General features: G+C 33.3%; 2 protein-coding genes across 4 annotated transcripts in view; one reads left to right on the forward strand and one right to left on the reverse strand.

Moving 5' to 3' along the window:
* The window catches only part of LOC119073049, a 243,173-nt gene that overhangs the window by 97,239 nt on the left and 120,148 nt on the right, over positions 1-25,786 (reverse strand). Inside the window, exon 1 of one of the 3 annotated variants that reach the window (XM_037178370.1) lies at positions 21,508-22,293. The exons of the other annotated variants lie outside the window; for them this stretch is intronic. The gene's annotated coding sequence lies outside the window, so the exon portion shown is untranslated. Of the gene's footprint in view, positions 1-21,507; positions 22,294-25,786 lie in introns of those variants that run through there. 3 annotated transcript variants of the gene reach the window in all.
* On the forward strand, positions 15,753-16,755 carry LOC119073096 (juvenile hormone acid O-methyltransferase-like). The gene is made up of 2 exons (XM_037178414.1): positions 15,753-16,456; positions 16,539-16,755. The coding sequence occupies exons 1-2, from the start codon at positions 15,814-15,816 to the stop codon at positions 16,712-16,714; spliced, it is 819 nt and encodes a 272-aa protein (XP_037034309.1). The 5' UTR covers positions 15,753-15,813; the 3' UTR covers positions 16,715-16,755.

Consider the following 25,786-nt stretch of genomic DNA (forward strand, 5'->3'; position numbering starts at 1 on the left):
TTTTAAGTCGGCTTGTAAAGATACTACCAGATTCAATAAATCATTAAATCAATGTAAACATTACAAAGATAGTATAGATATAGAGAAATTCTAGATCGAAATTGGCAGGAAGGCCAATTTTAGCCGCGAACTATTCCCATTACCACGGGAAACCAGACAATTTTGAATTTAAATGGTTAAATACTTATAAAAAATGGTAAGAAAACTTCAGAAGAATATAAAAATGAAAATCATGAAAGAATATTGAGGTTTGAAGTGACGATCTTGTCATCTGGTAATTTGAATTTTAATCCCAATTTTAATCCCACGAGGAATTAGTTTCTTTGAAACAACGGTTTACAATAGGCCACGTTGGGATTAAGAACAAATTGCAGCAGTGGTAAGATCGTAGACTGAAGTGCAGGAGGTCCCGGGTTCAAATCTCGTCAGGTAAATAAAAAAATAATTTATGTTTAATAAAAACATTTCTCATTCCAGATTCACAAAAAAGCTTCTTCTCATATCAGACGTTTAGATAAAAGCTATAATATCACAATATCCGTAAAAATCGTTTTTAATTTTTTTTTCTGAAGTAAAAGTAGGAAGGGTTCGAATATTTTTTTTATTGCATTGCAAAAAACATTTAGATCAGATTAAAATGAGTAAACTAGTAAACAAGCGTCAAACGTCAGGGCCTAAAAGATTAAAATTTAATTCCTCTAGGGATTACTCATTTGGGGATAAGTTCAGTTAATCCCTGAGGGGATTAAATTTAAATTCAAAAAAAGATTCGGTCGCGTACTGTCAATCCCAAAAAGATTTAGATCTAGGTTCATATTTTTATCTGTGTGTGTAGTGATTATCCATATGAGAATTTGTAGTTTTCAAGCAGATGTTTCTTTATTCATCGTGATACAAAATACTGCACTATATCCAACACTAATTTTTGTGAATTTTGTTTCAGAAAAATCCTGAAAATTTCAAAGAAATTCTAAGAAATTGTTTTGCAATTTCTTCAGAATTATTTGGAATTATTAAAATTAAAATTCCCAAAAAAGTGCCCTGCCTATAGAAATTTAATTCCCAAAAAAACCTGAATATTCTTTAAAAAAATTTAAATTTTAAAAAATATGAGAAAATTAACATAAAAAATATTTACTTTGCTCATAGAGTAAAAAATAGAGAATTTTATGGAATTAAATTCATAAAAATATGCCCTGCCCTGCAGGCACAATCTTCCGAGCGAAAAGCCGTTGCCTTGTTTGTACACAATATGTAACTAAAAGCAAAAAACATTGAGTAGCAAATTCAAAATCACTTGCTTTAATTCGATTTTAATTTGCACTTACGAGTATTAAGTAGCACACAAAACAGTATGTATTAATATGTACAAGAGGCATAAATTAATAAAAATTAAATCCATTTTTTTTTTCACTGAAGCGCTAACTGGTTTGTTAACATTCAAAATAATATTTTTGTTTTAAGATTTTCATTTAATTATTGTTTGTATAATAAAAATATTTTCGAAAGAAATCATAATAATCATAAAAAAAATGATTTACTCAGGTCATTTTGGATAAATGCTAACCATGACCAAGACCATGACCATGAACATTATGCAAATAACTTTTTTTTCCTTCGACTTCAATTTACGGATATTATTACGAAAATGAGTTTGGATCATAACGAAATATTACGGCAGACTTTGTGGCAAATAAAAAGAGATGAATATCATTATGATTGTTGCGTAATATTAGGCGTTAACCATATATTATTGTTCGAGTATATGTACTAATTGAATTTAACTTTGACTATTACACCGACTACACGACTAAACGTATGCTAGAATTAAACATGACGGCTTCAATGACGGTTAAAAGTTTGTGCGAATTTTTTGTTAATTTAAAAAACAAAGATGTGGAAAGAAAGTTAACTTGGACATCACATTCAGCAATATTCAAGCAACATTTTCGTTCGCAACATTCGCTCTATTTAATGGTTGAAAGTTTTAAAGGTCGTCAGATACAAACAAAAATGTAGTTTTCGAAGGGCTGCATTTTAAATTAACAATTCTAACAGTTAATGGGGTTGAGGACCAGAAGTTATCGGATTGCTATGGCCTGTTTGTCATTCCGCATAAGTACATCGAACTAATGATGGAAAATTTTTCAAACTCAGCAACTGCAGGTGTATTTTCAGCGAGGGGTAACTCACTTCTAGATTAAATGGATTAAATGGTATTAAATGGATTAAATGGATTAAATGGATTAAATGGATTAAATGGATTAAATGGATTAAATGGATTAAATGGAATAAAAATTGGATTAAATGGATTAAATAGGAAAAAAGTTCATTTTACCAAATACTGTAAAAGTCTTAAAAATTGTTGATTTTGATCGAACCACGTACTACAACTCATACTACAATGTTAAAAAGCGAAAAAATCCACTTTTAGGAGTTTTTGGTGTAAAGTGGATTAAATGGATTAAATGGATTAAATAAATTTAATACCATTTTTCACAAAAAATTTTTTCCTATACCTCACGAGTTCTTAAACGAGCTGGGGATCGGGCAAATCTATTTTTCGCAATTACTTTACAAATTTTTCAGGTCGGTAGCCTAATTATTTCGGTAAAACTAAATTTTTTTTTTTGGATTAAATGGATTAAATGGATTTAATGGATTAAATGGATTAAATGGATTAAATGGAAGTGCGTCACCCCTCGATTTTCAGTTGTTTTTTTTGTGACTCAGTACCAGCTGAGTCTTGAAAAATTTTCATTTAAACTTACGAAATCGCGTAGTATTAACAAAGATTCTTTTTCTTTGTAATCAGTAATCTCGCCAAACGTTCTTCAATCCGAGTAACTTATAAGAACTCCAAAAAACCCCTCTTCGGAATCCATACCTTCAGCTGTTTTACCAGCTGGTTCACTCATACAAAACAAGAAACTGCGTGTACGTCTTTATCTGGGTTTTGATATCATAAATCGCATGGTATAAGACAAATCATATAAGCAGTATGATTGGTTCAGCCGGTAAAACAGTTCAAACAAATTAAGCACAAATTCGATTGACATTAACTGTACTTTAGAATGTTTTATTGATGAGTTATCCATGTCATATCTCCTATGATAGTTTGTAACATTCAAGATTTAGAATACATTTTCCTCGGTATTATGTTACTTTAAGTATGAGTATCTGGCAAATCATCGAGATCCAATCTAAGTCAAAATGATGAGATTACGAAACTAAATTTTTACAGTTTCAACTAAACTGAACGAGGCGTAACCCATCTAAAAACATCATCAGTTATTAGGAAAGTGTTCACACTTACTGCAAGCATGTGATATTTTTATATTTTACCGGGTTCTAATATTCTTATCTCGACATGTATAATGTGATGATAAAGCTTAAGATGCTCAGTTTTCCAACGGCTAAATATCTAGCGTAGTAAAACAAATTGCTGATAAAAACTTGGTAATGCAAGCAACTCGACGAATGTTTTAGATAAGAAATTATGAATACGTAAACAATTTTTAATAAATTTTCTTCTTAATATGTTAAAGGTGTTTCGCCGAAGATTAAATATGTTCTCAGCAAAGAGTATTTTATAAACGTATGTCACAATTCGTATAACATAAACAGCAAGTGTTCCATTTTCTGTGGGATGTTATCTGTACACTTTATACTTTAATATCCTTTTCATTCTCAATAACGAATTACGTATTCATGTGCACGAGCATCCAAGCTACACCTCATATACATACATATAACCACCATAAACATCCGTTGTTCATTTTTATTCATTTCATTATTATTTTTTTATCTTGTGGCATGTTTAAGTTTCATCAGACATTGTTGTTTCGGAGTTTTGGATGAGACAAATAGAATTTCTTAGAATTCTTTTTATTTCTTCTAATATTATTTATAAATACCAACCACACCACCAACCTATCATTCAAAAAAGATGAAATATAAATTCAGGAATGGCATAAATACATTTGTGTGTACGGCTTGATGAATATGGTGCATTTGGAGCCCGCCGTTTCTATTTTCGTAAAAGATAATAAAATATTTTATGGTTATTTGGTCGAGCGTCTCCTCAGGTAGAATTGCTGTAAACAATTTTTTTTTTCATTCGTATTGTGAAAGATTTTTTTTTCAAGTTCAGACAATGTATTTGCGAGATGTGGAATGACTAAAACTATTCGATTCAATTATTAGATTGGTAAATTAATCTAGACTTCTCAACTACGCAATGTTAAACACGATACTACTGTGACTGCAAGTCATCTGCTATCGACAATGATGACAAAACAATTGGCGGTTGCCTACGACCAATGTTTCCTTTTATAGAAAAAAGTATGGTTAAACTAAAGAAGTAGAAGATTTTTGTACATAACACTAAGCTATAATTGAAACAATAGAAGTAATACAAGTAATCGTTACGGTTCTCATTTTGGGTGCAGAATTAGGACCTTATATTTGATAAGACTGTAATTTAAACAGAGCAGAGGGAATGGAACAACTAGCCTTCAAATAATCATTGGAGTCCACTGGGTGGATACATCAACTTTTATGAAGTAAAGATAATACTGCTGTGAGATCCACATCTTCTATTACTCCTTGCGCATTGTAATTTTTTTTTTATGTATGCCGCAATACGACTATTTTGAGCTGCTAGATCTCTGTAAATGTTAAATTGAAAATTACGAATTTGATCATTTGTTTTTCGCTTCTCAACTCTGAAATCGGTCGTGGTTTTAGCGTAAAGAATTAAACCAGATAACAAGCCAATTCACCACGGCAAAAATACATTAGCTATCAAGAATTCACGACGTTTCCAAGAAATATTCCAAACACACAGAGAGAACATATTGGCAAACAGAAACAAAACAGCTGATTGTAAAATGATGGAATTGTAAGTCAATATAACGATACAGGTTTTTCGAATTCGTTTTACTTCTTCGTCTTCTACCTTCTTCCACTCATCTCTTGATCTAACTCGACATTAAATAATCTTATGTTTACTACCAGTGTTCAATAACAACATTATGGCAATGCCACGAACAGACTTTTTTTTTCTGAATAAAAATTTTCTGTTATAAAACTTGCTCGACGAATGTTTTGATACTGGATGACGGTACCACGGTACATGGATGAAGGAACATAGAAAATGATTATAAAAATAAGTAGAAGAAAAAACAAACCGAACCGACGTGAACTTTAATGCTCTAAGGGAATGTGTTTTGTTATGTAGGAAACGTTATTGATATACTGGTTTTTTTTCGGATTTTAATCATTTTGCTGCGTCAACTTGATGGAAAGTAAAAATTATCTTCCTGCTCGCGTATAGCGGTATTGCATGAATACTCAATAGCGATATCGGCGACAGGAATGAAATATAAAAATATTTTTTTGTTCTGCAAGATGGAGCGGTAAATTTGCGCAGAATTTTCTAATTTTCATAGTCTTTATACTGTGTGCAACCAGTATTGCGTGCAAATTTATTGTTTTTTTTTAAGCAGATCGCCTGATTCTTGCTCTCTGCGCACCACAATGATGTGGCATCTTCTATAAGAGTCGGACTAATCAACGCAAATTGTTCTGTTTTACATAAGAGTGAACTGAACTTTACCGACAACATTTTTCCATTTCAATGAAATAGTAAATTGAAACTTAGAGAGCAAAATCACACAGCCGAAAATTCTATGCACTTGTGTGTGTAATGTCTAATAAATAAACTAAGTTGAGGGTTGCGGGAATCGTTAACCAGAAATGATGTGCTCATATATTAGTAGATTATTGCAATATTAGGGAATGAGTCGGGGTTTGTTGTGATCCATCTTACACGTCAATATACTTCTTTGTCGTATAAGCGAAAACGAGAAAGCAAACGTAGGGGAAACACGCATTCGCTAGAGAGTTTCAAATAATGTCTGATTTAGTAGGATAATTTCCAGTGGAAATCATAGCACGTATCTAAGATCACTGATAAAAGCAATATCGTCACCCGTAACGATCTCCAAGCTAATCAAAGAATGTAAAGACTACCTAAACTCGGTGGGTCAAAATAACCGGATTTGCTTGGTTTGGGTCCCCGCACACTCTGGCGTGGATGGAAACGAGAAGGCGGATGAGCTTGCCAAAGCAGGCTCTGCTGCTCTCGTAGACGGGCTTGAACCGTACCTACCTATACCCGATTCGATATGCGCAAAAGCGAGATCGAAATGGGTGGAGGGTAAACACTTGGAGCGCTGGAATGCGTACGAGGGAGGCGCTCACACGAAGCGATTCTTCCCGAGGCCGAACGCTAGATGGGCTAAAGATTTGCTCAGCATGGACCGGAAATGCATAAGGAGAGTGGTTGGTGCAATTACTGGACACTGCGGGCTTAATCGGCACCTCAATAAGCTAAGGCTCTCGGCGACTCCTTGGTGCTCCTGCGGATTAGAAGAAGAAACGGGCATACACGTCATCTGTGAATGTCCTAAATTTCTTCAACTAAGACGCAGGCTCCTTGGAGATTACGTCGTACAACCCTCCGAAGTTGTCGCCCTGGGACCTGCCACTTTGGACAGATTCCTGGCGGCGACCGGAAGGTTGTCTTGATTTAAATGATGACCGGGAAGGAAACAAAGGATCACAAGATCTGTGTTTCAAGATCACCTAGGTGATCGTCCCACCCTGATAAATCTAAATCTAAGATCACGATAAAATCTGCCAATATAAAATGAGTGATAAGATATGTGAACTATGTACGTACGCAGTTGAAATGCAGCTATAATCAAAGTAGTAGATTTCTGTTATTATCTGTTTTTGACGGCAACAACAAAAATATAAGCAATGAAGTCAATGATCAATAAGGTCTCATTCAGAACAATGTTTGTAAGAACTAATGAAGTACTAGATTTATGTTAAATCTGTTAAATCAATTGAGGTAGTACACTCGATAATTTCAGTTGTAATCTGACTTTAATTTTATGGTTTTTCGTATTAAGAGTCACCTAATTTTTCTTATGGCTATGATCTCTGTCCAACAGAGTCTGTTGCCACACAAAGATGTTCTCCACTCCAGATGTTTCTAAATTAAAATACCAAGCAAATGTGAAGCACCCATTTTTTTGCATCAAATTTAATGGCTGTGTTTAATACGAAAATCCATTACAACAGAACTTTTGGTGAATATGAATTAATTGGAGCCAATAAACAATATTTTCTTATTTTAATACATTTGGGTGTGTTACCTCAAACGGCTCACAATCTTTCATTTAACTGCATGAATGTAAATGGCATGTATATAATACGTGATTATTCGTTCAGAGAACGAATGATGAAGAAGAAAAACTTGTGCGAACTTGACTTCGAAGCTGGTCGTAATCGTTTTCAACTGAATTTATTTCATTTTATTTTCACAGAAAAATAAAAAGACGAAGAGAATAGGTTATGCCTATTTTTCATTGTTAAAGTTCTTTTTCTAAACTCGGTGTGTCGACTCTTCTCTATACCATGTTCGAGTATATAAAATATTTATTTACGTAAATCAAGTGTAATGACCGGCAATAAAAGCGGATGCGTAACACTGAGGTTAACAAAACAATTTGAAGGAAATATTATTTATTTATTTATTGCATATTATATCGTAATATATTCCGTAGTTTTAAGTTAATACAACATGCACTGGAATACAACAAAATTGGTTTTTTCTTTCTTTTTTCTATAAACGTTTAGCCCATTGTTATTCTGTGTACTTACAAGTTATTAATTTACGTAGTGAAGTTATAAGAGGCGCTAAAATAGAAATGGTAATAACGACTTTTTATAGAATAACACGTGAAATGCTTCTACTTTTAACATTTAATTTATTTTCATTATTATAATATCACCAATCTAGTATATACCTTATACCACCACTGCCTTTGTAATGTCTGTTTTTTTTAAATAATGTCGTGTGGTATGATACATACACTACACATAGAATAAATTAGTGGTGTACCAAAGGTTTTCATTTTCAATTCTTTTCTTCTTTTTTTTCGTTCGTCTCTCGTCTCCTTCCATCTAAATTATGTTAAATAAATGCATAAACATGACTGAAATTTAGATTGTTACTCAGTTACATAAAATGGATTTCGTTGAGATCGCAACACACAGTCTTTTGAACATTTTCTCCGATACATTATGGCAGTGTGTATTCGTTTGAGGTGTTGGGAGAGTAACCTTTTATTCAAATTTCTTTTCTTTGACGAAAAAAAAAACTGACAAAATTCTAAGAAAAAAATAGTTGAGTAACGAATTGGCTAATTAAAATCAACAAATGTAACAATCATCACTTGTGGCACTCATTTCCTGTTTGCCATATAAATGCGTAAAAATATGAAAACACTTGGAACGTTTAAGACCATTCAAAATTCAATTCAATTGAAATTTAACCGCCATAAAGACATTACACACACTCAACATGTACGAAATATATACTTTAGTACCCGCAGTGGTAGCTAATATAATTATTGTACAACACTTATATGCTGGCGGTTGTAAGACGACATATAATATTTGGAGGGTACGAAACCAGCTGCTGGGTGAAATGTGAATGGTCTTCAAATATGTTTCCATTCATAGAAAATCTGTGGTTTGATTCAAATTCTATTTTGCGGTTTATAGCAGGATGGGATCCAGATAATTTTCCGGCGGTTGGAAATTAAAAAAAGTTCTGAAACGGGCGGTTTTAGATTGAAGTTACCAGGGTGATTGCTAATATCAGACAAAAGTGAATCCTCGCTTAGTTTCTAGAAAAATATCTTTGACAAAGGGTTTTCAATGATTTCCTAAAGATTTTCAAAAGATTTCCTGAAGATTTCTGGGGGTTTTCCATGATTGACTTTACCATTTTTCCTGCATTTTCAAGGCCTTTCGTTTTAAGTTTTGAAGAGGCAGTTTTCGGAGGATTTTTTTGTTAAAATTGTTTTTCAAAGACTTTCAGGTGGCAGTGGGAAAATTTCAATAAAGATTTTCTATCCCCACGTGAACTTATCACTTTAGTTCCACATTGTTTACTGTCAAAAATTATAATTGTTAGGAAATTAATCTCCAAGTCAATTTCTCAAGTCAGTGGTTGATTCTGTCATCAAGCTCAGTGATTTTAAATTAAGAATTCCTTCTCCGTTATTGATCGATAAAATAGCGAAATATTAAATATCTTCCCATGAACTGACAACGCGGTTTTATCTTCAACATTAGCACATTTTACCGTGTTGTTAGATGTTAGATATTCTTACCGATAAACTGTTAATGTCGATACACTCACACACAAGCGGTGCATAAGGCGATAATTTAAAGTGATTTATTATGCATAGAGATTCGCATTTATACATTTTTTCTTAATTTATTCGAAAATGATTTGCATGATTTATGTTACAGATATTTCTTTCGACATCCAATGCAATGGCTATCTGAAAGCTCTAATTATAGTACAAGACCATATATACACAACTTGGGTAATTATTACTAACACAGATTTATTTCTTTCACCTAAACTCGTAAAAATAAATTGCAATTTTCAGGCAATTAATTCGTATCTTCCTTTTACACATCCATCCAACGAACACAAACATATTTTTCCCACAAGACACACTTGGCCACATTACATTTTTGTTATCTACAACGAAGTATCGTTCAATTTAATGGCGATGGATGATACTGCTACCGAAACGTGCATATAAATGTAAAAGATATGCTAACATTTAACAAGAAACACTTTGCACACTTATAGGTTCTGCGTGGTTCTGCGGAATCAAGGCAGGTGGTTTGCATACGTGTAGCATGCATCATCGATATAGTTAAAAAAGTGAGCATTACAGACAGGGTAAGAACCATATTTTTACTCAGTTTTTATGAAACATCGGCACCTGGTTTTGCCCGTGAACTGATAACTAAGTTATTCATCTCGGTAACAAATACACCGTCAAAATTGAATCGAAGGAAGTTTTCTACCAAATGATTGGTATGTGGAATAAAAGGAGGTGGTTCAAAGAACAGTTATTTAAATAAATTTACCGAGAGAAGAACAAACCAAATTCCAACAAAAGCGAAGCGATGGCCGCGAAGTGAGGGCCCCGAAGCGAGGGGATTTCCTATTTTTTCACATTGTTCTTCTCCACAAAACAAACACATTAATTTGTTAATCAATTTTTAAATGACATTTTGCTGACGCCTTAGTTGAGGCAGTTCGGGGCAGAAAATTTATATTTTCTTTCTTGTCAAAACTAGATGGTATAGACATTTTCTCTCCCGATCTGTCATCAGACAAATTTTCTCATGGCCTTTTGAGTCGAGAGACTAAGGTTGTTCACACAGCACATTAGGTCAATGTAATTTTTGCAATTTTTGTTCACTCACAAATTAAGAGACGATACAAAGCACCCAGCAGCGTAGCACAATATTTGTTGTGTCAAAATACTACTCTATTAAATGCCTTTAGTACCATTATGTACTGTGATTAATACCACTAGTGGCGTAGTGGCACTAAAGGTATTTTGGCACGCCAAATTTTCTATTAATATGCTAGGTGCGTTCAACGATACCATGTTTCCCTACGTCTGTAACTACAGACGAATCACTCAGCATTCCGATAAGCCGTTGAAATTTTAAAACAATCAATGGTAAAGTATTATCACACCGTACTGTCACCAGCACAAATTTATGAAGATCGAGAAGACTTTGTGGAAAGGGAAGACTTCCTAGCTTCCTTTCTCGATCGATTCAGGGCTATCTAAAGATTTACTCGGAATGAGTGTAGGAAGTTTAAATTTCCTAGAAATAAAAAAAAAATAATGACCAGCCGAACAGTTATATCCAATTGGTAGCAGCACAAATATTACTGTCCATTCATAAACGCTTCGTACATACTCGAATTGACATAAATATTTATTATGAAACCGTGTGAAATGTTAAACATTTGCATTTAGATTATGAAACCAATCGCAGTATAACTCATTGTTTTGCTTGTTCAGTCGCTGCGTTGAATGCAGCATAAATGAAGGGATTTTTACAATTGATATTATTCAAACCATTAAATTAAATTCAATTTATTTATGTACGACGCTTATAACACCAAAATCGCATTAAAATTGCTTAATGAAACTAAAAAAAGCCGCGCTTTTAATGACAATAATATTTTCATCATTTTGAATGGTTTTTTTTTCAACTTCTAAAATTGAAGTGCATAAATCCTATAGCGTACGTCTGTTGGATAAGTGCCTAATAGAGACAAAAAAAAATTGAGTCTCAGTGGGCACACACATATATTCCAAACACAATGTAGGAAAAACTACCTATTTTTAGGTGCAGATATTTTCAAACAACAAAATTGAATCAGAAAACATACATTCTGGGTGTGGTATTGAAATTATGGTTATTTTGACTAGAGTTAAACGAGTAGCTGCTGCTATTATTCTTAAATTTGAAAGACACAATTAAATTTTATTATTTCAAAATTTACTTTGTGTGTTCTATTATTTTGATTGCATTATTATTGTTATTACATATATTTCCATAGTAAGTTTGGTGTATGATGGATACATACAACCAGAACGTAATAATCTAGTATATGGAGACGGAGGAAAAAAACCGAATCCAAAAACTCAAAGGTCAATATCGTTCGAGTAATTTTTATTTTAAATATTTTTTTTTTCATTCATTTTATTAACAAACATAATCTTCGTGAGACGTAATAAAAACAAACCCCATGCTCAAACGACAATATTATGTCGAAATTACAGATATTTAAATGGAACGTTAAAAATGAATTGTTTTGGTTTGAACGACGTCGTTGTTTTCGTAAAAAAAAGGTAAATACATAAATCGACTGGAAAGGACTTAATCTCAGATTTGAAGAGATTAACCACTTGAGAGGAAAACAGTTGTAAAGTTTATTTATTTTCAATTGTTAATGCTTTCATTCGAATTTATGTTTTAGTTAATTAAATGATCTGCTCTTTAAAATATCCGACTTCTTTGTAGAAGTGGGTATGTACTTAGGAGGCATGCAGTTATTTGCATCTGTTTTTCTTACACAAAGTGGTTACAGTGACTAACATTGGAGAACCAGCCAATGTAAGAAAATTGAAAGTCCATACAGGGGCTAGTTCGAGAATGTTAAAGAATCTCTTAAAGGTCTTGAGGGTAACATACAGATGTAATAGCCTTTCAAAGCAGCATCAATTCGAATCATTTAATTCGATCATTTTGGTACAACATGAATGACGAACAAGAGAAGAATACTTAGGTAGCTCAATCGAGAAAGATGGATTCGTATTCTATCTGTCCTGAGATCAGTGCCTATTTTAGGGGAAATAAATTCTTGCAATAAATCGAAGTGCCTTCGGTGTTTTTTATGTTTCAGAGCTAAATCGATTACATTAAGGTGGTATTTGAGAGAACCCAGAATTCAGGAATTTTAGATAATTTTAAGGAGTTTTTGAAATTTTCGGAAACCTAATTCTGCCTGAGATTGACTCCCACCCCCACCAGTGTTTATTGAGGTTTTCCTAATTATAAAAGTTTAGATAATGTTTTTACAGTTAAAGGCAGTGAAATTTCAGCATGAATTTGCTTCAGCTGTTTTTCAGCTGATACTCCAAACAATCAAAAATGTTTACACGGTTTTATCACTATCACGAGAGTACGTGTAGCAGCTTTAACCGTACAAACAAGTATTAACAGTTTTGATTGTATGTGCGTATCAGCGGAAATACAGCTGAAGCAAATTTATGCTGAAATTTCACTGCCTCTGACTTTAGTTCATTCTAAAATAATCAATCCAACTTATCAAAGACGCATAGAAAATCTCACTAATTTCGTATCATGAGGACCTACACTGTCATTGTACAATTCACAATTGAACTATATCATTGTTATGCTTACTAACATTGACATAGACTCAATCTTTTAAGGTTCAATCATGGCATAACGAACAAATCTGTGTCTTCGTTTGTTTAAAGTTCTGATTGACAAGATAAATTTGTTACAACTGGAATTGAGGAACAACTACTCAACAAAAACCCCACTAAAAGATATCAACTCTCGTAAATTGAAGGGATTTTAAAAAATATTGACGAGAAGCTAATTTAGATATTTGAAAGGTGTCTTGCTAACTTACAAACCTTAGAGATTTTGTACAGTCATCGCTGAACTGGGTAATGATATTCGAAACGTGTGTGGTTAGAAATGGTCACCATTGATATGAAATAAGAAATCGTACAGCTCATTTCGTAAGTATTACAACAAAGAAACATACGATTTTATCGTCAGCTCGTCAAAAATTAATAAACAAAAAGATGAATAAAACGTGCAACTCGCTACTTCGTTTTTTTCTCTCTTCTTTAATAAATCTACGATTACCTACATTTTAAGATACATCAATCAGACGTGTGGAACCTATAAAATCGCTTTTACTCGGGAGTGTATTATATAGATTGTCATTACCAGCGCAGCTCCATAACATTTCTATATGGCTAATCAAAGATCTGTGCGTGAATAAATTATTTACGTTGCATATTATTAGAGCTTATACCTAAATTAAACTAATTTTTCATGTTGTCCGTATAAGGAAAATCCCTTTATTAAATTTTATTTGCTTTTTATCTATCAATGTGCATATTGTGTAATTGAGCGTAAAGACATTATACCAAAAAGAAAGAAACGAAGCAAAAAAAAAACGCTAAGCGAACTGTTTCACTTACTCGTTTCATAAAGCTTATGAAGCGACGATATAATATTTTCTATTTTCAAACAAAAATTTCACCTTTTACGCAAGCATGGTATCACCATCAATTCATTATATTCACTTAACGTGCACAAAAATTATTTATTTTTGTTTTTTGTGTTCCTTATTTTCTTATCTCACACCGACGACCGACTGTTGGCTTCAACACTTCTAAGCTTTAATTTTTGTTTTTGTTTTCCATCGCTTCGTATTACCGTATAGAGTGCGCGCTGCACTCACATCATCCCACACACTGTTATAATTAATGATCACTTCCCAAAAAATTATTCTCTTCTTACATTTCATCTTTTTTTACACATTGTACGGTTATAACACATAGTGTCATACAGATCCATGTTCGTGATAACAAATGGTTTAAGAGGTTTTTATGGTTTATGTGAAATTTAACGCGCGGTAAAACTGCATTCAGGTGACTTAAATCAAGAATTTATATTTTAAATATTTGTGTGGTTTTCTCTTTATCAAAATTAGTGTTGGGAGACGGTACAATTTGTATTTTTAGTTCTACCTCTGGGATTTGGTGTATCTACAGTTTTATTTAACGAAAGGTTTACGATGACGGTATTAGCAACCGGATCTTATTTATTGGACCACAGCAATGGAATTTTATTTTTATAATTTTAACCTTTATGATGGTGACTTTCAGGCTCGGGCTGGTCCTATGGACATTTGGGCGTTGTTCGTCATTAAGAAAACGCATTTTTCTGCCAAAATTGAGCTATACCAATGTGTAAGCTAGAGCCTAGGCTAGAACGCATTACATTAAATCATCTCATTACAAAGAAGCTTTACACCGAGCTCCCTTCCTAGATTGAAAAATATTTTGAAAGGCAACCTGTGTTTAAAAAATGATTTGGGTAAAGTAGAGCCCAAGGATGCCTCTGAATATCTGGTTCTAGAATAAATAAACTCAGCTTAGTTTCACGTTGGGAATTGATGTACAAAGTACTGCTTCCTCATTGACATAAATAGATTTTTGACATTCAGGCCCAGACTGGTCCTATGGACATTCGGGCGATGACCTCTGAGCTTTTTGATTTTTTTCTGTATATGAAGGAAGTGCAATGACAAAATTCCTTCATGCAATACCAGAGGGGCTTTTTGAGTCAGTTCGGTCCTTTTGACATTCGGTGTTATAGACTAAAATGCAGACCTTTTCCAATTGCAACTTTTTCGTGACCACTAGTGCAATAGTGCTTAAAAGCTAACATCTATTTCTGTTTTGACAAAAAAACTGGGTAGCTTGACCTTACGTGGAGTTGGAGTATCTTAAAAATTCGTAATTGTTGTGGTTGTTTTTTTGATTTTCTCAGTGGGGCAAAGAACTGGAAACGAATGAAGATCATATAAAATAATCTCCACAAATTGGCGTCGGTTGTTTTTGTAAATTGTATTTTTATCTCCTGTAATGTCATAATATTCCCAATTTGAGTGTCACTTTTAGAATCAAAATGGGCTAGATTTAAATACGTCATTCACAGAACGTACGTTTATTAACTGAAAATTTCGATACATAGCCATTTGCGCACGGCTAACTTCGATAATTTCACATTTATTCACGGAAAACTTCGATAATTTCTCATTTATTCACTAAAAATTGACAAATTCTTGACAGTATACTAGATGTGTGTTTTATTTGCGGGGAATATGAATGAGTGACGGCGTCATGGCTTGTTTATGTATCAGTTTGATTTTTTAAATTTGTTTTTTATGGTGATTATGACATTACAGTAGATAAAACCTTGTTCCTAACACGGTAGTAAATGGGGGTTTTGCGCACACGATGTGTTGCCGAACTCTAGTGCGCAAAACAATCCCATTTACTACCTTATTATGAAAATAGCTATATTGATAGCAACTTGAGAGAACAGCTTATTTTGTGTGTTTGAATGTACACATTGTATGCTCTCATAATCGCTTTAGGTTAAAAACGACATCTTAAAAGCCACGGCATTTTCTGAAATCGTTTCAGATCGTTGTGAATCACGACACAGCACAGTTAATTTACAAGCCTCGATACACTTATTGTTTCAATAATAAAAGTGAGGATGAATGATCCATTCATATACAAACATTGGAATCCTTTACGACAGAATGAAGGTGAAATATTGAAAAAGTATTCGAAAATGATCAAATGGAGAACAGACGGACTGGATTCTGTAATGGACATTGGATGTGCTGGTGGTGATATAACGAATGATTGCATAGTGCCTCTGCTACCGGAAAATTTTACTCGACTCATTGGGGTCGACGTTAGTGAATCGATGGTTCAATTTGCCAATGAAAATTTTGCTACATCGAAAGTGTCGTTTGATAAACTGGATATCGGTGACGATATTAGCGAATTTTTAAACAATCATGAACCATTCGATCATCTCTTTTCTCTTTTATGTCTACACTTGATTCCTGATCAGAGGCTTGCAGTAGAAAATATTTACAAATTGTTGAAGCCAACGGGAGACTGTCTTCTCTTTATTATCGCCGAGCAAAGACTCTTTGACATGTACTACGATTTGTATGATAAATGGAAGCAATATTTACCGATGGTGGACAATTTCATATCGCCATACTACCATCGAGTCAATCCGGTGGAAATGTTAACAAATTTATTGGAAAGAGCCGGTTTTCAGCCGAATTGCGTTGAGATGGTGAAGACAACTGTTTACTACAAGGACATAAATTGCTACAGAAGTGAGCAGAAGCGACAAATTTGAAATTTCATTCGAAACAGATCTTTTCAAATGTAAGACAAATGTTTCTCATTGTCTATCAGATGCAACCGAATCGTTCATGCCATTTATTTCGAAAATTCCGACTGAACTTCGAAAAGAATTTTCCGATGATATGATACGATTGGCTCTTTCTTACAACAGCAAACCTTTGCCTGAAGGCGTCATCGTGGAAATGCCGTTTCAATGTTTGATTGCATATGCATGCAAGAGAGTGTAAGAGCTTCCCAATTGACAAATAATATGAAAATAAATTTTTGGAACACATTTTCGATTAATAGCTTTCATTTTGTGTTCCACACGTTCAATTTCAATTGCATTCCTGCCTGTGACGGCTGAGGATATATTAGGGTTGCCCGCGTTAAATTCTCTACTGGGAAATGTATCAAACCGTGGCCTTATAAGTGACGGGTAAGGATCTCTGTCTATCGTGTCTGCCAAAGATGTAAATGATTAAGTTTATGGTTAGGGCTTTAATGAGAGTTGATAAAAGCTTTACTGCACCGTTTTGAAGACACCGATCGGATAAGGGCTGGCTAGCAAAAAATTGCAGTTATGATTAACCAACTTGCTCGAAGTGGCCAGTCAGGCACTAGATAGACCTTTTCCAAGACCCCCTCCTACTGTCACGGAAAATTTATGTAACTTTTCAACGAAAATGAGCCTCTAACGCAAGCCCTTTTGCGGCGGCTCTACAAGGTACAATTTTGGTGTTCATGTCATAAATTCGTCTCAAAAATGTTTGAACCCCTCATTGTTTTGCGAGCTAAAGTTCATAATCTCCACAATATGAGATGTCTTTGCAATTACAGCAAAACCGGATAGAAAAGCTAAAAATACTTTTCATCTAACTGAGCACTGAGAACCATAAAATCCAATAATGTTGAGTGATAAGAAACCATTTATTCGTCAAATCATCGCCAGCAAAATGAATGAACTCCAAGTGCTTCCATTCTAACGAAGCGATAATAATTTTTAATTGACGCATCGTGCAACCAGTAATTTTTCAAATTTATTAATTTTACTCTTCGCGCTCCGTGCATTCATATATAATAATGAATCGTATATGTCCATTTGATGTGATAACATTTTCAAAACAAGACAATCATTAAATGGTGCTGTAGTGTTAACAACATACAGTGGATGCAACAATTACGACACAATATAATATTAAAAGTAACCAATGCATCGGATGCCATATAAAGAATCAATTTATTTGTTGAACTAAGTACAACGCTTAATTATATTTAAAAAAAAAAAAAAATAACACACAGCACAGCAGCGAACAGAGTCAACAGAAGATATCTCGGTGTATGGAAGAATTCAACAGCTTTTTCGAGAATTTGTTGCGAGAGAGAGAACAGATAATAATGAAAATAATCAAAAATAACATTAAACGATCCACCAGCGTCTGACATATTGAAAAAAGGAATGTGCATGTACTAAAGATAAAAGGGCAATCATTAAAAACGATTCGATAAGCCATATAAATATGTCGAGTTCACTGTTCACGTTCACTGTCTTTTTTTGTGTGTGTGTAATTTTACAGAGCGACACATCGCTCCAGCACAAGTTTATTTATGTTTATTATGAGTAACTCCGAGTACATGCATTCAGCGCATTACACTCCGCACAACGTGACAACAAAGAAATGATGTTCCAACAACGTACAAAATTGGTGAACAACAATTTTATCGAGAATTTTTCGCTCTTTTTCATTCTCATCGTCAAAGGTACGTTCTCATTATGCAATTATTTAATTCAGAAGGTAGGGCATCATTACAATAACACGAATGATACAACCAGGCGAAGATGCATTCTTTTGTTGATGACAAAATCTTGGAATTCTTTTCAAACAAATGAAGGTCATTTTTGTGCGGCACGTACTTCTGGTAATTTTTCTTTTACTTAACGGTTCTGCTGGTTGCATGATTTGTTATGATATGTTTTAATCGCAGTTCATGCTGTGCAGCAACCACCTATAAGGTTTGGATTGGATTTTGGAAGTGTCGATTCGGGTGACTGTACGTTACGTTATGATAACGAAATATCGGTTCTCTTATAAATCATTCCAATGATCCAATGGTCGGTGTGAGAGTGAGTGTCGATTAATTAACAAAAACAAAAAATCTGAGTTGCATAGACCATACAGTGGCCTTGCTTTCGTGTGTTAATTAATTAAAACAAAATCCTGAATATCTTAACATTATATTGACCTAAACTGGATGCCCTTTTGAGCAGTTTTTCGCTTAGGAAAGTATACTTTTCTTGTCGTCAAATGCACCGAACATTGAAAACAATCGAGACATTTAATTGCAATTTGCATATATACCATGTTCTGTTAGATCTCTCGCTATTTGTTCCATTGGAATCGAAGAAATAACTTTCTTACTGAAAATGATATTATTCCACTGACGATTGATCTTTTGACTATTTGACTTATAAAATGAGAACATGTTTGCCGGCGCACACATATTCGAGATTAAATTCGAATTTTTAATTTAGAATTGTAGTTGAGTTTACTACAGCTTTGAGTTAAGATGCAAGGGAACTATTTGAGTGTGTGTGGCTTTTCAATATGCAAAGAAATGGCAGTCAAGAAATACATTTTCTAACATTTTCGACTGCCAATGAAACTTTTATTTTTATTGAATTGTCAGTATATTGCCTGCTGTTTGGGAAACAATTGGGGTCAGTCTTTCAAAACAATAGCAAAAAGCGAAAAAGTAATCAAACTGAATCGGCTAGTCATTTGCAATCGACAACAACGAGAATAAGCGATGAACTCTGGCTAGTGTTCTATCATATAGCGAAATGTATGTTAAAAAATATTGAAGTAATAGATTTTGTATGTAACAGTAATACTTTACACAAATGAAGTAATAGATTTAATGTTCATAATGTAATATGCTTTCCGTTTCTAAAAGATTAAATTAAAGCATCAGTCGTATTCTAATGACAAGAATGGGAAAAAATGGAATTCAGGTGATTATTTTATAGTGCAATGACACAACAGGTTTTTAAATTGTAATTCGACGAAAATGACCCTACAATGTAACTTAGTAGATTGAAAAACTAATTAAAAATCAATAAACAATTGAATGTGGATTTACTTTGATCAGAATTAGGAACTTGAGGGACCAATCGAATCAGAGGAAAGTTTTTATCAAATTTTTGTTGGTTACTTCCCGGATGTAACAAGAAAAAACTATCAGTGTTCAGTCTAACTATTTTGTCATCGAAAACGTATACTTTAACAATCCACTACCTACCTCAACCTCATTGGCAAAATATTCAAGAAAATCCAAACTCCATCGGACGACTTATCGCTTAACCGATTTTAATAAAAATACTTTTCGTTTGTAATGCGAATCAATCAATTATTTCCAAACTTAAATTGATTTAACAAAAAAATATCGAACGACCAAATGTATTTGTTGTCACAAGAAATCAGTACACACTTTGAGTAACTAGAGCGTGATTGAACAAATTTATCAATTTTTCAATATATATTTATAATGCTGAACCACTCATGTCAATTTTAGTTTGTTAAGTATATTTCTTTCTCGATAAATTCTAAATGGCTTTTATTTTCTGCTATTAAGGTCACATTTTCATGGAAAGATTATTATTGGAATCAAATCAGAAGAATATTAAAACGGAGCTGAGTTGAAATTATTGGGAAAATTAGATAATTTAAATAAATCATTTTGAAAAGTTACACTTAAAGGTCAGGGGGAATCCACAACAAATAATTGTTCTCTGATTCTCATAAATAACATTTCTGAAATATTTGAATACATTTGAATATTTTGAATTTTCGTCAGAAAATAGGTCATGGGAGTTTTCCGAAGTCTGGCCAAGATTTCTTAACGAAAAGTTTTCTACGACATGACTCTAACGTATTTTATGTTCATTAAAATCCACCACCTAATCTTTATCCTTTAATTTTATAGTAATGTAAGGCTTTTTACCCGAAGTTATAAGGTTTCCTTACTGTTTGCAAAAATCTCTTAAATTTGCTAAAAGTTCCTAAATTTGCTAAAAATTCCCACATTTGCTAAAAGTTTCCAACATTTCTCAAAATTTTATAAAATCTCCAAAAACTTTAGGAGTTTAGTTTAGTTTCCCCAACAATAGGCCTTGAGATTTTGTTACTTTTTAATCCAATATACAAAAAATCGAATAAAATTCGAAATTCATGAAAATAACATTCAAAAACGTCAAGAAAAATCGCCCAAAGTGTAAAAAACGCAAAAAAAAACATAGAAAATATGTCTTTATGGCGTTTCTTCACATTTTGGCGATTTGTCTTGGCGTTTCTTGCCACTTTGGCGATTCTCCTTGGCAAAAAAACACATTCTGGCGATTTCTTGGTGAATTGAACCAATCGACCAAAAATGGTGAGTTGCGGAAAATCGCCAGAGTATGAAGAAACACCAAAATGTGATGATTCGACAAAGAAAAATCTTGGCGATTTGACTTTGGCGATACTTCACTCAAAAACTCCTGTAGCTCATACTTCATAATTTAACATGTTTCACAGTTGATTTGAGCAACAATATACTCACGGAAGTAAACTATTGGAATTCGAATTTTCGGGACTATTCCAATTAGAATGAAATGTTTGTATTTTTAGAGGATGCGCAGAAGGTTGCGAAAATGAATGTTTCAAAAGTTCGAAAAGCATAATCGAAAGAAAAAAGATTGGAGACTGTAGGTCTAAGTATTTCGACCTTATGAGACTTTTGTTTTTCACTAGAATTGCATAAATGGCTGAACAGAATCCACGTAATTTATCAAATGTCTTTGAAGTATCACAGAAAAAACTGCGATGTGAAAAATTTTACTGCTAAATTTTGCGCTAAATGTTCCAACATTTTCCAAAGAAATTTTCATCTGATTTCAAAATATTCCATCAACATGTTGTTCCGCGTCTCAACATTTTTTCAGAATGATATTCCCCTCATATGTGATAAATATCGAAAAAAAATTTTTAATTTAAATTCTTACCAGAAAATTATTTCGATTGAACGGTTATATCCCTTTGATGTGTTATTATAGTTAGCACGAGAAATACACGAAAAGTTTTAATTCGTAAATTGCACTTCAACACACATACAATTACCAGGTAAAACGGTCTAAATTTCACTGTTTCTCTTTGACTTGAACGAATTTTATTGTTGAGAAATTTCGATTGATTTCTTTTTGTTGTTAATGATTTGTAAAACACACTGAAGCAATGCACTGATTCAAGCTTTTTACGAAATTAGAACGATTTTCAGTTTTGTTATGCGCAAAAAAATAATACCCAAAATTGAATCTGATCGAATAAATTCACTTCTTCTCCATAAATTCTCTTGTTTTCGGTAAACAATGGATTCATTCACGAACGAAATAAAATTCAATGAAAAAAACCGGTTCGATTTAATCACTACAGTCACTTTGAGTCCTTTTGCCAAATTCTTTTTTTTTTACTTTGTCTGCTCACGAAACCTAATCCTTATTGTTTTATCAACAAAAAAATTGTTTTTCTCACACAAAACCGCATTTTGCATCAACATACATAATATGTCTAACGAATATAGGGGATACAACTTATCCAATATTCACGTCTTTGTTCTTCAGATTTTTTGAAACAATAATCAGTTAACCAACTTTTTTCCACACACAAATTATTTTCATTCATAAACCATAAACCGAACGAACGGATAAAACACTAATATCTAGAATCAAAGGAAGAATAAACAAACGCAACAAAAATACGTCCAATCCAACCGCTGTCTTACAACTAAATAAACTTTATTCACGTTCATAGTTTGGTCTCTATTGTGGTTTTTTGTATTTACGAGACTATGTCTGCGGAACCGCTCCCCCGGTCATGCAGAGCAATTCCATCGTATGTTGAGTGTGTGTATATACTATCATTCTGTTGAGGAGCAAAATCATAATAAAAGTATAGCAAAGAAACGGCGACATAAACATTACACTGTTAAAATGGTTGTGTCGCAATTATGTCCGCGAGAGAGGAAGAGAATGAATTTTCACTTAGTATGGGTCGGACTTATATACATAAATCCAACAGCAATGAAATGGAAGGTATAGTCGAAAGAGAAATTTTGGTTTATGAGCCAAAAGTGAGACATAATGCACTTCGGAGTATAAATTTGAATTTTATTATTTTTTGTGATTGTTATCCGCGTGCAATGTTTGAGAATGATTTTTTTTCTACGTTTCCGCGCGGTTAATATTATAATTTGAGAATTGGAAGATTTGTGTTTGTTGTGTTTGAGTAATATTAGTAAATATTAAGGTTTAGATGATATACACAATACACTTAATAGACTCGCAATGGAGGATTTTCAGCATAATTTTTTAGTGTTCGTGTTGCTTCTAATTAGTTTTAATAGAGAGTTAGTTTTTATACTAATGTCTCGCAGCCCTAAATACTGACGAGAAGCAAGGATAATACAATCGCTAAACCGAACTGGTGTGCATACGTTATTTTGCACCAGCTGGTCCCATTTGGAATTGTATGTGACCAGCTGGTGCAAAATAACGCATGCACACCAGCACACCAGTTCGGTTTAGCGATTGTAATTCATGAAATTTGTTGTAGCTTCCACACAGATGCAAGCCACAATTTTGTGATTAAAATTTATTTAGAAGACTCCACGACCTTTCCCAGCTCTTCCGAAATAATAATTAACTAATCATCTCATCAAATTGCATTAAAATTAACATGAAAACGACTTCTGCCACTATTTCGAACTGAGAAACAAAATCAGTGCATTAAAATTGTAAAGAATTATTCGAAAATTATTAAATAAAGTATTTGCACACCTTTTTGCATGCACACATGTAGCGAATTATAAGCAGAATGAAAAAAATATTTGTGAAGTTCATGAAAGTTAACCTGAAGATTTGATTTTTTCTAATATTGCAATATTGAAACGACCTCGCGGCGACTGGAAGTCAGAAGAAGAAATTGTTGGAACGATTAATCTAGGACTTATGAATGTTGAATCATAAATCTACCAATAGATACAGAAAGCAGGCACGTCCCTCCTCAACAAAAAAGAAGTTTTTCCGAAATGCACCCAAAAACTAAGAACGCACATCGATTCAGGGACCTATTGGGAGCTCAAAATAGCATTCAGTAAAATCGGACCAGTTCCTTCCTCATACGAAATTTTTCAGTTCATGATATTTCATACACCTCTCTGAAACCGTTTTGTCACAAAAGTTCAGTGAGTGGACATATTTTGATCGAAGATAATTTTTATCTTATAGTCAGAGGTCATACCTAACGATACCCCACTCAATGTATTTCGTTTTAGAAAAATCACTTTGTTGACTTGAAAATTGTCGTGAAGTCGCCAACTCCAAATCCAGAAAAATTCTCAAAAAGTCGGGAGCACTTTTTGTAATTTTTCATCGGTGAGTCAAATTTTTTTTAATTTTAAAGTATGCCAAATTGAAGCCACGATCTCTACGAGTAATTATCAAAAACATCTAACAAATTTTTTTCCGCACAGTTGCCAGAACTGATTTCACTATAGCTTTGGGACCAAAAAGTCGGTTTTCAGAGGTGCGAATGGAAGCTTCGAACTTCATTTTTTTTTGTATTTTCGTGGTCAGGGGACCATTCTGCATCGAACCTACCCGCAGGCCTTAAAAAACAAAACACCTTCGTCAAAACGCTACACCCTACTAGGCTTAGGTAGACAGAATAATATTCACTCTTTGAATTGAACTATCATTAATCAAAAAATATGTTAGCAATTGACGGACTTCGCTGTTACTCCTGACCTCATAATGTCTTCAGTGACCTGACTCATTCTCAATATTTAATTTTATTATTTACAAAAATAGACACATCACATTCAACTCATTCATCTTTCTTCCTTTTATAATGGTAATAATGGTTAAGACAATAAAAGAAAGAAAAATTAATGAATATCGCGATTGCACTGAGTTGAGTATGAACGTTTGTACTTTTACGATGATATAAAATTGTATTATAAAAGGCAATTAAACGAATTATTTCGATTTAAATAAATTTTTTTCAAAAACTTTGTATAAACAAAATTTTGTAAATTGCACCACGCTCTTGTTCGGTCTTTTGAAAGGCCATTATAATTATTGATGTGCATTTCGGGATCACAAATTCCGGAATTTTTATTCAAAATGTAGAGTACCGTCGTCAATGCACTATAATAAAATATTTAAAGCGAGATGGAACATCTGTGTACATTTTTGAATTATGTTCTCAAAATAGAATTTCATTCTGTGCTCATTATAAATTGTGGAATGTTTTGACGATACAAATTTATTTGAATTCCTTTCGAGAGGAGAAAATGAACTTCAATTTGAAAAACGAAAATGTTTTAATTGAGTTCAAAAAATGTTTTGAGCGATTGTTGTTAGTCTTTAAGTAACTATTAGGAAGTTGATTAACTGCGACAGGCGAAATTCCTTTCAACGTTTTCGGATGATTTCTCCACATTACAGATCCCTTTTCTTATCCACTCATCTTGCTACTGGTTTCAAATTGATCAGGAGAGCCTAAAGATTACGGCTAGGAGTGAGGTCAAGTTGACCTGATCCTGAACTCCCATTACTACATAAACCTGAACATAACATATATTACCTGAACCCCCTGAACATGAAGTCGAGTTACAACCTAAACTTGGTCACCTAAACTAACCTGAAATCTATCAGTAATTTAGTAATCTAGTTAGATCAAAACAGGTTTACCTGAAAAATGAGTAACTAGATTTCAGGTAAAATCTTGGAACCTGTAGTTCTTTTGAAAATGTGGCTCATTTTCCGGTCAGATAATGAGTTCGTTCGAAAATCATTTCTTAAGTTTCTGACAATTTACACTGTTCTGTCACTAAGTAAACTTGCCTGCCCTATGACCTTCCTGACGCAGGTTATATTTTCAAAGCTTTTTATTCGATGAAAGAAATTCAGAGAACTCTAGCACGATTAGTTATAGCTCCTGATTACATATCCAGTTTCTAAATAATAAAAAAATTGCAGATTTATCGTTCAATTCGAAAACATTTAAGAATCAAACATTTATAATCGCCTAACGTACAAATGTACACTCGCATCGAATGCAGCAATAATTTTACATCGGTAACTTATGCACTTGTACAGTTAAAATGGTAAAGAAAATACCATTCGCGATCGCCATTCGAAGTGGAATTAATTCGTATAAATCATTCAAGTAATTATACGATTGATGCCATTAATTTCACCTGATAAATTCAAAAAAACAGTT

This window comes from Bradysia coprophila, chromosome II (genome assembly GCF_014529535.1).
Source record: "Bradysia coprophila strain Holo2 chromosome II, BU_Bcop_v1, whole genome shotgun sequence".
Lineage (NCBI taxonomy): Eukaryota > Metazoa > Arthropoda > Insecta > Diptera > Sciaridae > Bradysia > Bradysia coprophila.

Coding starts and splice junctions, on each gene's coding strand:
- LOC119073096 (XM_037178414.1), top strand. CDS start 15,814: ATGAATGATCCATTCATATACAAACATTGGAATCCTTTACGACAGAAT. Junction 16,457..16,538: donor GGACATAAATTGCTACAGAA/GTGAGCAGAAGC, acceptor ATTGTCTATCAG/ATGCAACCGAATCGTTCATG.